The 14,174-nt window shown below is 38.5% G+C and overlaps 1 protein-coding gene across 1 annotated transcript in view; it reads right to left on the minus strand.

Moving 5' to 3' along the window:
* PHLPP1 (PH domain and leucine rich repeat protein phosphatase 1) overlaps window positions 1–14,174 on the minus strand; it is a 135,400-nt gene that overhangs the window by 30,637 nt on the left and 90,589 nt on the right. Inside the window, exons 5-8 of the mRNA XM_021530550.2 lie at window positions 4,975–5,121; window positions 4,225–4,455; window positions 2,044–2,246; window positions 378–438 (exon numbers count right to left, since the gene is read on the minus strand). Of these exons, the coding sequence (XP_021386225.2) occupies window positions 378–438; window positions 2,044–2,246; window positions 4,225–4,455; window positions 4,975–5,121 (642 nt within the window). The remainder of the gene's footprint in view (window positions 1–377; window positions 439–2,043; window positions 2,247–4,224; window positions 4,456–4,974; window positions 5,122–14,174) is intronic.

The following is a 14,174-nucleotide window of genomic DNA, read 5'->3' on the forward strand; positions in this document are numbered from 1 at the left end:
ATCACCTATGCTGGGCTTACGATGCAGACATATCCAGAAAGTTACTTCTGAACAAGTCTCAGATTGGTGTGCATTTGAATCATCATGTTCTAACTCCGTAAGACAGGAAATCTTCAAATCATGGAAACTCTAACTATAAAGAAATACAAATTTTGATTTGGGCAGTAATTTCAAAAAGAGCAAATCTATTAAAAGGAAACTGGAAAGAAATGACCAGCAGGAAAAAAGCATCCTCTAACTCTGAAAATTTGTCTTTTCTTATCCCAAGGTCCAATTTCTACCCCCATTCCCACTTAGTGAGATGACAGTGAAATTCATTGTTCCATAAGTCTCTTTGATTTATATTTCACAGGTCCAAGAAAAAAACATACTCTTACCTAGAAATATCCATATAAGCCAGGCAATTAGGAACTGGATACACATCAAGGTGAACAAGTTCTAGGGGAAAAAATATATGTAACAAGAAAAGTGATGATAAAGATTTGCATTTAAATGACTGTGCCATAAGAACTATTTTAAGACCTAACACCCAGAGATTTCAGACCACATCAGTAACCTAAAAAAATTTCTGAAGATCTGGACCTTTGTGAACCCCTTGTGAGTCCTGTTTCTTTATTATGTCTTAGTACATTTGCTATGTTACCTTGTACTTGCTATGACTGACACTGTATAATTGAACAGGGACAAGAAACTGGAGAATTTTTAAAGTTTCATGGCAAATTCTCATTTTTAACATTTCTGTCACAAGAGCTGTAATTTCACCTCCACCGTCCTCTGTCACAAAACTGCTCTACTTTTCTCTCACTGGTTACTTGAGATATAAGCATGGGAAGGGAACCTCCCCACTCTGGAACAGCAAGTTACAGAATACCAGAGTCCTTTAGGGAATGGCAAGATCCAGAGTATTTGTCAACACATTACATAAGCCTTGGCATGCATGTGGAGCTCCCAGTTGCAGGCAGCCTTACAGATCTTTCATAACACAACTACAGATAGTAATGTTATTACTGAAGCAATCAAAATATAGTTCATATCCTAAGGTTTCAGGTAGCTAGTGCTTAGTGCTAAGTTTAAAAAAAAACCCATAACCCAAACAGACATTTATTTAAACCTACAGAAAAATCAACTAAAGTGCAACTCTAACAAGTAGTTTCTTTGGAAAATGAGATGAAAACAAGGTGGCCAAGGGTAATAAGAGGACAAGCCAGGAGGAACAGGAAGACCAAATAGGCAGTTGGTTGCAAGACATGGGTTGTCTTGGATTCTCAGCCCACATTGAACAGCACATGCTCAGATTATGTTAACTTTTCTCAGCTACAAAGATCCTGGCATGAATACTTAATGAAGGTGCAAGCTTAGATATTGCCAAGATGACAGCCTTTTAAAGGTAGTTCAGACTGCTCATCAAATGTTCTCCTACTTTGCATTTTCTTTATTCCACAATGAACTACTCCAAATGATAAAAATCATGGTGCAAACTGAGTATTTTAAGTAATACAGTTTCCAGAGACAGATCAAACAGATTCTGTTCATGAAACACAGAGACACAGTTATGCAGCTGAAGAAGGCTGCATTATTTTTATTATCAAATACGAGCAAATGAAGTTACCATTATGAATTTCACAGCCTTCTGGACAGGGTAAGCAGCTAAAGGGAGGAGCAAAAGTTTATAGTTTTGGTTTGTCTCCCAAATGGCTACTTGTTCAAACTTTCTCAGTGCTTGAAAAGTACTAAATTCCTTACTGGCTTTAGAAGAACAACACGTCAATACAACCAAGTGACAAATTCAAGAACTCTCCCTTCCTACTGACATAGAGAAGGAATTTCTAAGATTTTTACAGTCCATAGACCTCCAAATTGTGTTATTATTTGGAAGACAGTTCCAAAGCTCAGAACTGCCAGCAGCATTACACAGCACATGTGAAAGCCTTTTATCTAGGACTGTGTCAAGAACCTCCTGATTATGTGCACTACACTCCATAAGCATCTCACAGAGAACCAGGTACAATGACAATACCACAGCTGCCCTGAAAATGCACTCACCATTGCAGGAAGCATACAGAGCTTTGAGAAAATAGCCACTGATTTTGAGGGTCACCAGCTGATTCCGTTCACAGTGTAACACTTCCACATTGTTAAAAACTGTTGCATCCAGCTCCCCGAGTTTGTTGTCTCGCAGATCCAGTTGGGTCACATGATGCAGAAAATCTATTTCATCAGCCTCCAATCTTCTAATTGAATTCAATCTTGCAAACAAAAAAAGGAGATTAGGTGTAGTTATATGGCAGGCTCCTGCTGGCAAACCATTGCTCACTCTACAATCAATCAGCTGCACTGGATTAAACTAGCATGCTTTCAGATTCTGATCAAGGTTGATTTTTAGTATTTTTCCCTTTGTTCTGTTATGGTTTTAATCCTTTGAAAAGCACGATAGCTATGTTCTGTAGCTTTATCCATCATGACAAAGGAATGATGACACCAAGCTCCTTTCTAAAACTACTTTGAAAGCTACTGATGAAAAGCCCTGCAAGAAGCTAAGTATTATTGTTACTGTGCCTATAGAAATAAAATATGTTATTTGTGCCCAATAGTTTGGAAAAGAACAAAACCTCTACAGTTCTTGCTGGCCTATCATCTGCTGGACAAATCCAGCACACATACAAGTAACCAGCATGTACTGGAGACCCTTGCCTTATTGAAAGGCCAAACTGAGACTTCTGAATTCCCATATATTTGCTTCTCGTCTCTCCATGTTTTACAGCAAGCAAATTCAGAGACCTAAAAACGCGTGTTGAAAGAAAACAAAGCAAAAATCCAAGATGATTGGGTCTGACAGATAAAGAGGACGGGTTTTACACATCTTCACTGCAGTGCATTGATACTGCTAATACTCAGCAACTTCCCCAGAAGTTGTAACTGAATGAGATTATCTATAACCCCATACAGTTTAAGACTGCAGAGCACTCCAAAGAGATCAGTTTCAAATTCCCAGCTCTGAGCAGAACACTAAAATCAGTACAGTAACTTCTGCTGACCCCTAAGCCAGCTGAGCCCTGTCTACAGCAAATGACAATACTTGCAGTTCTCCTGTTGCTCCTGCTATCCAAGCATTGCTCTCTGTGTAACAGTTGTGGTTTTAGAGTAGCCACATCTTCCAGTTAAAAGAATAAGGGTAATATGTCCCTTCCAACACCACTGTACCTTTTCTATTTTCAATTTTCAAGCAGAATGCTTCCTTGTGATTTCACTGAAGCAAAGCACTTCATTGCAAGTACAGTATTTACTATTTCAGTTAGCACCACAAAGAACCACTGTTCACTGCTAGGTGCAGAAAGGATGCAGCAGACAATTAGGGGGCTGGAACTGAACCACTGGAACTCATGGCCAGGTCAGCCATAAGATCCCTTCTCTGAGGCAAATTTATTTGCTTTTAAATACAGACATATTTTAACCCTACCAGAAACACTTCAGAATTCACCTACCTATTTCAGCTAAACTTATGCTGGCCCTTCCTAGACTGACAGCTACATGACAGTACAGTAAAATGAGTTTTATCTTACTTTAGATTTAACTGCATGGTTCCAAAATTCAAAGTTATATGGACCTCATGGTCCAGGCTCTAAATTGAGCCTTGACCAGCTGATTGCAGAATCTGTCTTCCCCAAAGACCATTACAACAGAGAACCACCTCATACCAGAGCCATTTGTAATAAGCATCGTTTTGGACTCCTCTGAGGGTATCAATAAAAATCAATTACTCATGGTGGACAAGGCCTTTTAACACACCAAGAAATAGTAAAATATCTATTTTTGCCCTTTCTTCTTCAATGCCCTTTTCTTCACCTCACAAATCTGTAACATTTCAGATAGAAGGTTTTTGGATCAGGGACAATCATGTCTATTGCATTAACACTACAGCAACACAAATTGCAGGAATCACAAGCATCCCAGGCTCTGTTTTGTTTGATCCTTTGCTGCAAACATTCATTTCCCCAAAAACTAATTTTTCTACCTACTGATCCCCCTAAGTGCTCCGACTTCCTCAAAGAAGAGTCACAGCTAAGTCATGGCAAGTGCTGGCAGTTACATAACACCACCAAAAACATGGTTCAGTGGACAGACACAAGAGATTTATACCCAGAGGCAATTCTGACAGCCAAGGAGCAGCCATTTTAACACAAATAATTTAGACTCACTTATTCTTCCCTTTTTCTGAACACCTACCTTAGATCCACATGCTTAATATGAGGCATCCTTTTTAACACCTGTAGGTTCAGGGTATCTATGCAGTTTCCTGACATACACAGCTTATCCATGGCAGTCAGCTTCTCCAGCACTCCAGGAATGTCAGTGAACTCATTGAAGGACAGACTCACATAGCTGAGTTGATGAATATGCTCCAATTCATCAGGAAGGGACTGGAGAAAGTTGCCATCCAGCAAAAATGTCTGCAAGCTATTAGAAGAGGGGAAGGGAGAGTGAAGAAAGTGAGTGACCTGTTAAATCACATTTCCTTCCTTCAAACACACAAATCTGCAGTTACAGTGACATACAATATACAAAAGGGCAGCAGAAAGAAAAATGTTAATGAATAATGCTGTAACGTGCTACAGAAGATATCCACCAAATAATTAAAAGCTTTGGCAACTATGAAGTGTAGGCTGTTAGACAGCTCTATCTCCAGAACTGCAATTTGTATGACAGCTGAAGAACATAAGCAAGAAGGGTTAAAATATTTTCTTCACCGTGAAGGTGACCTTTGTGTCAAATGCTGGAGACTGGAAGAGCTCTGAGGCACAAAGCATGCTTTCCCCTCCATCCACAATTGCTTCCATATGGATCTACAAGCCAGTCTGCTCTGACAGAACCCAGTAAGTTTAAATTGTTTCTCATAGCACTATGCAGTGTCATGAAACTGCTTGTTCCCTTTGTTATTGTCAGGCTGTGTATGTGAAGTTTTAAGAAAGTACTTACTTGTGCATTTCACCTACAACTGCTGGAATGCTTCTGAGGGCATTGCAGGACACGTTGAGTTCAGTCAGGGTTGGGATACCGCAGACTGCCAGTGGGAAGTCTCCTAAATTATTATTTGAAAGGTTAAGGCTCTTCAATTTGGTGAATCTAAAATGAGATAAGAAAAAAATAAAGTAAATAAAGAAGTAATTCACACTAATTGCAATGATTAATATAAGGCAAGTTTGATTATGTAAATACAAATCACATGCATTTTTATGTATATGATCAGAATAACCTGGGAAACTACCAGACACTCAAATTCAAAACCACTTATAAGAGTTCACTCATGTTAAGCTGACAGAGAGGAACAAACCCTCCTGAACAACATATTAAATGCATTTTCCAATGAGTGTAACAAAGAACAAATCCCTTGTCATCCTTGTTATATATTTCACTTCTGTGGCATCTCACCCTGTACTAAAGCATTGCTATTTTCCCAAACCCACTTTTTGGGAGTAAAACTACTCTTGTGACCCAGGTTACAAGGTGCAGGAAATTCTCAGACTATTTGAACACTAATTTTTTGTGGTGCTGGTGACCTGTGTACTCAGGACCATTCATGTTTGCCTTCCAAACAAAAATTCTCATTAGAATAGACTGTTTGGAATACAAGTGGGAAATGTGTTGAATTAAAACAGAATTTAGCACAGCTTCAGTAGTGACAGAGGCAAAATTTTGTCCTTGACATGTCACAGAACTCTTAAAGCCCCTTGGTTTATGCCATCAGCCAAAAAAAAACCAACTTGCATGTGTTTGCTTTACTAAAAACTACCAAAACTGCTTAAACAGAAAAAACCAAGAAGGGGACAATCCAATTAGCCAGCCTGCATGTTCAGCAACATTATTATGGTTGCCTGACAACCACTGGGAGGTGTGCCTAAAGCCAAGTAAAAGGATGAATGGAAAGATCTGTGTCAGATTCCGATAGATGGGAGGAAGTTTCTTTTCTGGCATGGTTTATACCAGGACATTTTATCTGGACTTAATTTTCCCTTCATTAAGGATCAAGTCCTTTATATCTGTGAGCAGACTTTTATATAACTTGGCAATGTAAGCAAAACTGCACCCATGAGTGCTGCTATTCCACATAAAAGTAATCTTCAGCAGCATGTGCCAGTGTATCCATAGGCTTTGCATCAACCCATTCCTACCTCAGACAACTTTGTCCTTCTACAACCAGGAAACATGGAAAGCAAATGCGTCAAGCATTAAAAGGCTGAAGAGTTTTAATAACAAAATGGAAAAATCCCTAGCAGCTACTGCAATCAACTGGCACACACCTTCAGTATTGCCTAAATCAAACTCATGTCACTGACTAAAATTCAGCTGAAACATAAGCAGTGCCTTTGTGAGAGCTGTGAGTACTTCAGTGAGGGCTGCTGACCTCCAAAGGCAGGTTGCAAACACATATAGCATTTACACTGGCTTGCAGCAAGCAAGGGAATGCTGTACTCTCTAGTGGTATTTTGGTGCTATGATGGCAGGAGAAAAAAAAATAGAAAAATCATTGCCAGAGTTATAACAAATTTTGAATGCCCTGTGCCATCCTGGAGGCAGAAGTTTGGAACAGTTAGGTGAAGACTAAAGGAAATCTTGCAATCAAATTAGTGCTGCAGGGGAAAAAATGCTTCTCTGCAGAAACAATGACTAGTCTTATCTCTAAAGGGAGAACTGTAACTTAAAAAGGAGGCAAGAGTAAGTTAATAAGGGCTGCTAGCCAGAAAAATAAGTATGCACCTTTTAAAACACTATACTGTCATACTCCTCTATTTTGAGAGAAAAGACTTAAAAATACTGAACCTAGAACTGAGACACACTGCATTTATCTTGATGATAACTGTAGATTTAGGGCACAGATATACCTTGAAATTTGGGGTGTTTCTGGGGTGGAACAGCTGTCCCACATAATCCTCACAGTTAGCTGCAAATACAAACAAGAATGCTCCAAGCACTGGACTCTGAGCCTTTAGAATATTTTTTCCCATTTAGGCAAGTACAAAAAAAGTAAAAATGGGAAGATTAGGTCAAAATAACTCAGCTGCTGGAGAAACATCAAAATGTAACCTTTCCAATTTTCAAGTCAACCATGAAAGAAGAATTAACACATTTAACAACCACACCAAGGCTACAGCCTTTACCTGTACCGCTCTGTAGTCTCAAAAGGACAGTCTCAGAGCTTTTGTCCCCTAGACAATCTACTAGAGAATCCCAAACACAATCTTGAGATAAAATTACAGAAGATCAAACCAACAAAGGAAAGAAGACTGGAGCAGCAGGTAGCAAAGGAAGCTAAGAAATACAGTAACTCCAGTGTCATATTCAGCTTCAAGGTTTCTTGCACACATTCTTGTGCATAACTGCCCTAGGTCAAAGAGGAGGAGGGGGGGAAAAAAGCTTCCTCTACCCAACATATCTGGATTACATCTCTACTACTCTAATATATGTTGTAATGGGTGCTAATTAAAGGTCTTTGGTGAGTAATGTAACTATTCAGGACACAAACTGAACTGGTTAACAGATCTATGTAGTGTGTAAGTGAGGATGAATAGTACATCCAGTACTGGACAAACGCATACAAAATGCACATGGAAGTGTACATCAAAAAAACCACAAATGAAAGTTCATTGCTGAATCACATTTACAGAAATGCTGAAGATAGACACCATAGCTTAGTTGAAGTTAAGAGACTAACTTAATACAGCTGGCTAGAAAGGGGTATATTCTTCCCCCATTGCAAACATGTTCATTTAGAAAATGGTAAAGTAATATTTCTTCTCATGGAGCACTGTGAAGTGCAGAACATTACTGAGCCAAACTAGCAGGCATTTGCTCAAAGTTAAGATCTAAGTCTACCTCTCATCTTTGGCTACTCACTTCATACTATCCATATCACAAACATGCCGGTGCACTTCCGTTGTGGACCACTGCCACACTGTACATTTAAAATGCTGAATTGTTCACTGCACTTCTTATATCTACACAGATTTACAGTCAATCACACCAGTATCACTTGTATAACACATCAATATAAATAAGGTAGAAGTATTTTACAGACTCAATTTCTGTTGCGGCTGAGTTTGCAAAGCATCGGGCTTTCCAACAGATTTTACAGAGCAATATCTTTGCTGTTTTCTCACATCCAAATCTTTACTCTTATCAGAAGCAGGCACACACAACAATGCTGCCCACATGGCACAGCTAGAAAGAAAAAAAGGCACAACATTGCTCATTTGATGCATGACAGTATAATAACCTCATATCAAGTCCATACATATGCTTTTCGTCCTTCTTCCACAGTTCCAGACTTTGTTATCTCTTCGTAAAAGTCAACCTGAATGAAGAACAGCATCTCTCAATACACTAAGCTCAGTTAGCTTACTAAGCTTTCTACTGTAATGGCCAATACATAAACACTCACTTTGCTGAACAAAAATAGCCCTACTTTAAGCTAGAGCAAAATGCTGACATGTCAACCCTTGGATTTAAACATGCAATATGACTGAACACTAATTGCCCTAATTGAGCCAAAAACTGCCCACTTATTTAATCCTGAAGCTGCCACTTCAGGAAGGGTTTTAGTTTGACATATGAAAAATAAGGAGAGGGACTAACAAGAAGAGTTTGTATCACAGCAAAGCAATGAACTGACTGACAGGCTAATTTCAAATTCAGATCTACCCAGTGTGAACAGCAGAGGAATTTCCATTAAGCAGTACAGCATTTGTGTTCCACTATAGATGGGGCAAGGGGAATAGTGTATTCCAACTGGTGGTTGTACACCATCACTGAAATCCAGCCATAACAGGGTCATCTGACAAAACTAGTCTTGCCCTACTCTTACGGAAAACAATTAAAAAGCAGTATTTTACTACACCTGCAAGGGAAGGCATGGCTTAATAAAGAACTCAGTTTAAGGAAAGCAGTCACTTTTCCAAACCTATCTCCAGAATCTGGGCTCTCATGACTGCTGTGGTTAAAGCTCTGTATTGTTTTCAAGCATCAATGTAAGTGTTCCTCAGTTTCAGCACCATTTCTGAGCAGAACAATGGTGTTTTGCCTTGCAGTGCTGTGACAAGACTTAGAACCAAACTAAAACTTGCCACACCATCTTGAACACCTGCTACTCTGGCCACAAAATAACAAAGAGAATTTCCCTAAAATTCTGCCATGGCAATTTCCTCCTTGGAAATAAAAGGTTCAATTTACTCCCTTTCTGCAGTTGTGTTGAATTACCCTCCATGGCCTTACTGCCTAAGGGAGCTGCTAGCCTAGTGCCAGAAATATTGTCATAGCGTTCCCTTTCCAGAAAGGTGTCATTGCAAAAGCCTTAAAATAGTAAGACAATTCAAATGGACAAATAATCAGATGTTAAGTCAAATTCAGACTACGTCCAAACTTAACAACAATAAACCTTTTCTTATATTACATGGTAGGTAAGAGTAAAGACAAGAGAACCAAGTGAATGTTTTGTTAGCTGAAATAACTTGAACCTACACTACTACACAATGCAGTTCTCAGTTTCTACACATGCCTGCCACAAACTGCTTCATATGGGGACAAAGACTGGCCTCAGAGGAAGGACAAAATTTTTAGGAAAAAATAGTGAAAATATATTCACTTATTCTCTACAGGAAATTTATAATGGAAATACAAAAGCATTAACTAGGGGTAGACTTCCAAAATGAAACATGTTTAACTACTTCAGAAGAAAACTCTTACTTTGGAAGCCATATCCAAAAAAACTAGACAAGCAAATTGGAGACTGATACACAATAACTGGATTCCATAAATATGTTAACTTATTGAAATATTACTTGGAAGAGAGACTGCTGTACTTAGCTTACAGTTCGCTAAAGTGAATCCAATTAATCCAAGTGCAATTTCTACTTTTAGACTACACTATTTTAACATTTTTATAGCATATATCTTACTGCCATTTATTTTTCTCATACCACTATTAAGTTCACTGTTCCAATTTAAAAAATAAAAAAATTCATTGTGTTTCAGGCATTAAATCACCAATTTTGTAATTGTCCTCATTTAGTTGTTTGCAGAGACCTAATTTTATAATTTAATTTTTCTTTAATTAAATATCACTGATTTTTACTGGGTGTTCACAAGGGGACTTTCTTGAGATCACAAAAATATGCAGGAGTTAAGGAGAACACAGTCATGAAGGTTTGGAAAGATGCACTAACAAAAGCAAACACTTTCTTTAACATCTTTATAAGGTGGATAAAACAAGAGCAGTGAAATTATGTAAACAACAAACTCTTAAGTGCCATCTTTAGCATTACAAATATTTTTAAAAAATCTGAAGCTACAGAGATGAGAAAGTAAGTGTAGCAATAAAATACAGCGAGCACTGCCTGGGGTTTGTTACTAGTAGACCTTTGGTTGTCAATACCATGCCAACCTTTCCTCTTGCCCTGCTGCTTAGATAGCTGCACTTCACTGTTTGACTTCAAGTGAAAGAGAAGAAACTATATAAAAGTAAGGTTTCATCTTCTCCGAGACCAACAGAGTCGTGAGAAGAAACTCCCCACATCTTCACACACCATGGAACAAGCAAAGTTAGCATGCTCCACATATTAGGATTCACTTGAGTATCAAAAAAACCCACCCAAAACCCAAACCACTAACCACCCTCCCAAAAAAAGAAACCAAAATAACCAAGCCCTGTAACAACAATAAGAAAAGAAAGAAAAGAAAAAAATGACCAACTCAAAACCCAAAAATACACCCCCCAAAATAAAGTGGCAGGGGAAAGGAGAAAGTTCAAATATTTTCCTGTGCATCTACTGGCAGTGCCCCTGTGGGGCAGATATATAATTGACATTCATCAAAACATCCAACTTTCTCCACTAACCTCAGTTTCAGACTCTAATAGCAATAATCACACGCAGTACCTCAATGCACTTTGAGGCCAACCAAGTGGCAGGCTGGAAACCTACCTCCGGCTCCTCAATCTCTAGGTACAAGCCAAGATCAAGCTGCATCTCACACTGACTTCCAGCAACCTTGCCTGCTTGGGGTTCATACCAGTTAGGTTGGCAATACTAGGTCCCCCTTGCTTCCAAGTATTTTCTGAACAAAGACTACATTTTAAATTATGTCCTTATTGCACAGTGAATTTGTAAGGGGGGTTTAGCTTGCGGTTGCCTGAAATCCTGGGTTAAAGATTGGAAGTTGCAAGGCATTTCAGAAACACTTGCATCAGTAATTCAGAGTTCTCTGGCCTTCTCATAATCTAGAGATGCATCTTCAAATTTCTGCCAATAGCCCCAAAGAGATTCACCTGAGATTCCACAGAAGGCAGTGCATTTCTATAAGGGCTCTGGGAGAGAAACTATTCCAACTCATCTCAAGATAAAAATCTATATAATCACAGTTAACAATCATGATCAGAATGCTAATTCATTCTTTAGCTAAAACTGGCAAGCATAATTTTATTTCTTTTTAAAACAACTTTGTGTCTTACTACATCTCCCTTTTCTTGTTCTTATTTTTCTTTTAATTCTGCAACAGTCTTATTTTAAAAATCAACATACTCGTAACTTACTTTTCAACATTAACAAAAAAATAATATTCTTGATGCCAACCACTTTTTCCAACAACACCAATTCAAACAATTACTTATAAATATAAAGTGTTCTCAGGCCAGTGAAACAGAGCAACAGTAAATAAAGACTATGATCTATTCTTTTTCTTTTGCCTCAAACTCAGAGCAACAGTACTCTGCAAAATTAGCAGGCCTGAACTCTTCTTAGCATTTCAACCAGGGAATCTCTTCTCCAAAAGAGAAACATTCTTTACTGTAGTTTTAGAAAGGATTCTGTGAGGGAGAACATGTAGCATAATTTGCTACTTTTTTTAGTAGAGATGAATTTTCAGATGGCTTACTTGTAAACAAACCATGAAATATGTATTCCCTGATGAGCAGGAAAAAAAGTAGAGGTTGCTGTTTTTACCTTCCAATATTCAGAGTGTTCATTCATGGAAGTTCACAGCTACAGATCATCTACAGCAACAAAAGGTGGTTGAGTGGACAGTAAAGCAAGTAGAAGTGCAGCTACTGGGAAAAAAGTACATCTACACCTCTTTACACCTTCAGATGCCATGTAGTGATCAGGACTAAACATTTTATTCATAAATAGAACGAATTATATTACTTTAACAACTGAAAGAAGCAACTGCATAAACAAAAATAGAAATTCCTTTTTTCCCCAATACATTCCTGACTGTACCTGCCATGACAGTGCATTAGTCAGCATATCATTACTATGACACAGCTGCTTCTGCTTGCAAGTCTTCTCAGTGGGTGGCTGAAAAGTTGGTATTTTATTGTGTCTTTGACACACTTGTCCTGAAATCCAGCTTTCATTACATTACCACCCAAAGTGATTTATTAAGAGGAACTGCAATACTAAGAGCTGCTTATAGCAATACAAAACTTCCCTGACTGCCTTGCTAATCAGGTTTTACTTTAAAATTATACCAGGAAGGGTAGGTATATAAATGCCAATTTTTTTGTTCGAAACATCCAAGCACATGGCTATTTTAGAGCTTTAAATACCTGTAGGCTTGATTCAGTGGTGCTGTGCCTCATGTGCAGCTCCAATTTAGGAATTGAGAATTTTGTAGAAAAGCCAACAGCACCAAATCAGAAAAGCAGAGATTCTGTACTTGCTTTTCTGTGATTTGAAAGAACACAGTGTACAAAAAAAGACTTTTGGTTTATTCAGTGAAGCTTTACCTTGTGCAGCCCCTATAGATCTGAAAATGGTTTTATGGAATTGTTTTAAAAAGAAAAAAATAAAAAGAAAAAATAAATCAATCAGATGTGTGTTCACAGGAACTATGAGCTTCACCTTACACATGTTTTGATACTGGGCTTCATTAATGATTTCAAAACATACAGTGCTCTCCTCTTTCTAGATATTTGTGCATTTACTCACTCAAGAAAAGCAGCCTTACTAGCAGTCAAGCTGGTTCAAAGCTTTTTGGGAACACAAGTACGCCTCAAGTTTTCCCACCCAAAGGAGAAGCCAGTTCTGTATTTCTTAGGAAGGAGAATGGCCAGGAATACACCCCAGGGTCAGGCTCATGCTTTTGCCGCAGCATGGAGGCAAAAGACAACCAATGGGGCATGGCTTTTCCCAACCCTCAGCAGGAACTACAGCTACTTCACAGAGCCCTTCCCACTGGCACAGCAATGGAAACAGTGGCAAAAGCTTCCTCCAGCTGCTCACTGTCTGGGTGATGGCACCTGTTCTGGGTGAAGATAAGGCTGGAGGACATCAAGCAGACAAAGGGAAACATCAAGGGCAGGAGTTTCTGGATGCACCAACTCAGATACGCCAAAAAAGTGCTGTGTAACCTAATTTTTTTTTCTTTCTGCAGAAGTTCCCAATCTGCCTCGTGCCCTTTTGCCAAGCTCAAACCAATGGATGCAGAGCAGAATATTACTTGCTTACAGAATAGGGCCAGCTCATAGAAGAATGAGAGACAATCAGTTTTACACCACCTCATGTATATGCCACTTCTCTAGATTCTCCTCATCTCAGAAGAATCTCAGAAAACAGGAGAGTTATATTTTGAATTCTTTCACTCTTTTATGTTCAGCCTCATCTTAGTAAGAAAAAAATTTAACGGTTTGTTAACTATCAGGAAGACTCATCGGCTGTTCCTACAACTGCAATACCAAGACAACATTAAACAGAGAATTAACACTGCCCAACACATTAATTATCAATTCTTTCTATTCCCAAACAGAATTAGTTGCAGGTACACGGACAAATCCAAACCTATTCCAAACAGAAATTTGCTGTAGGTACATAGACAAAGCATAACCAAATATCTCCTTTACACTTTCTGATATTTAAAAAGCAAAAGTTAAGAAGTCGTTAAAATAAGAGACATTTGTTATTTGTCCATGTTCATTGCTAGCTTATGCTAAAATTCCACTTGCTATCTGGAGACCTATGCTGACATTCACAGTCCAGTCAGAATTCCTCTCCAGACTGTGCTCATAACGTCTTGCAATAGCTGCCTGCTTTGTTTGTGAAGCAGACTTGCCGGGTTCATTCATTTTTCATTATACCAGATTTTTTGTTTTGCCAAAATGAAATTGGAATGATATAAAAATACAACAGCCT

The sequence above is a fragment of the Lonchura striata genome, chromosome 1, assembly GCF_046129695.1.
Source record: "Lonchura striata isolate bLonStr1 chromosome 1, bLonStr1.mat, whole genome shotgun sequence".
Classification (NCBI taxonomy): Eukaryota; Metazoa; Chordata; class Aves; order Passeriformes; family Estrildidae; genus Lonchura; species Lonchura striata.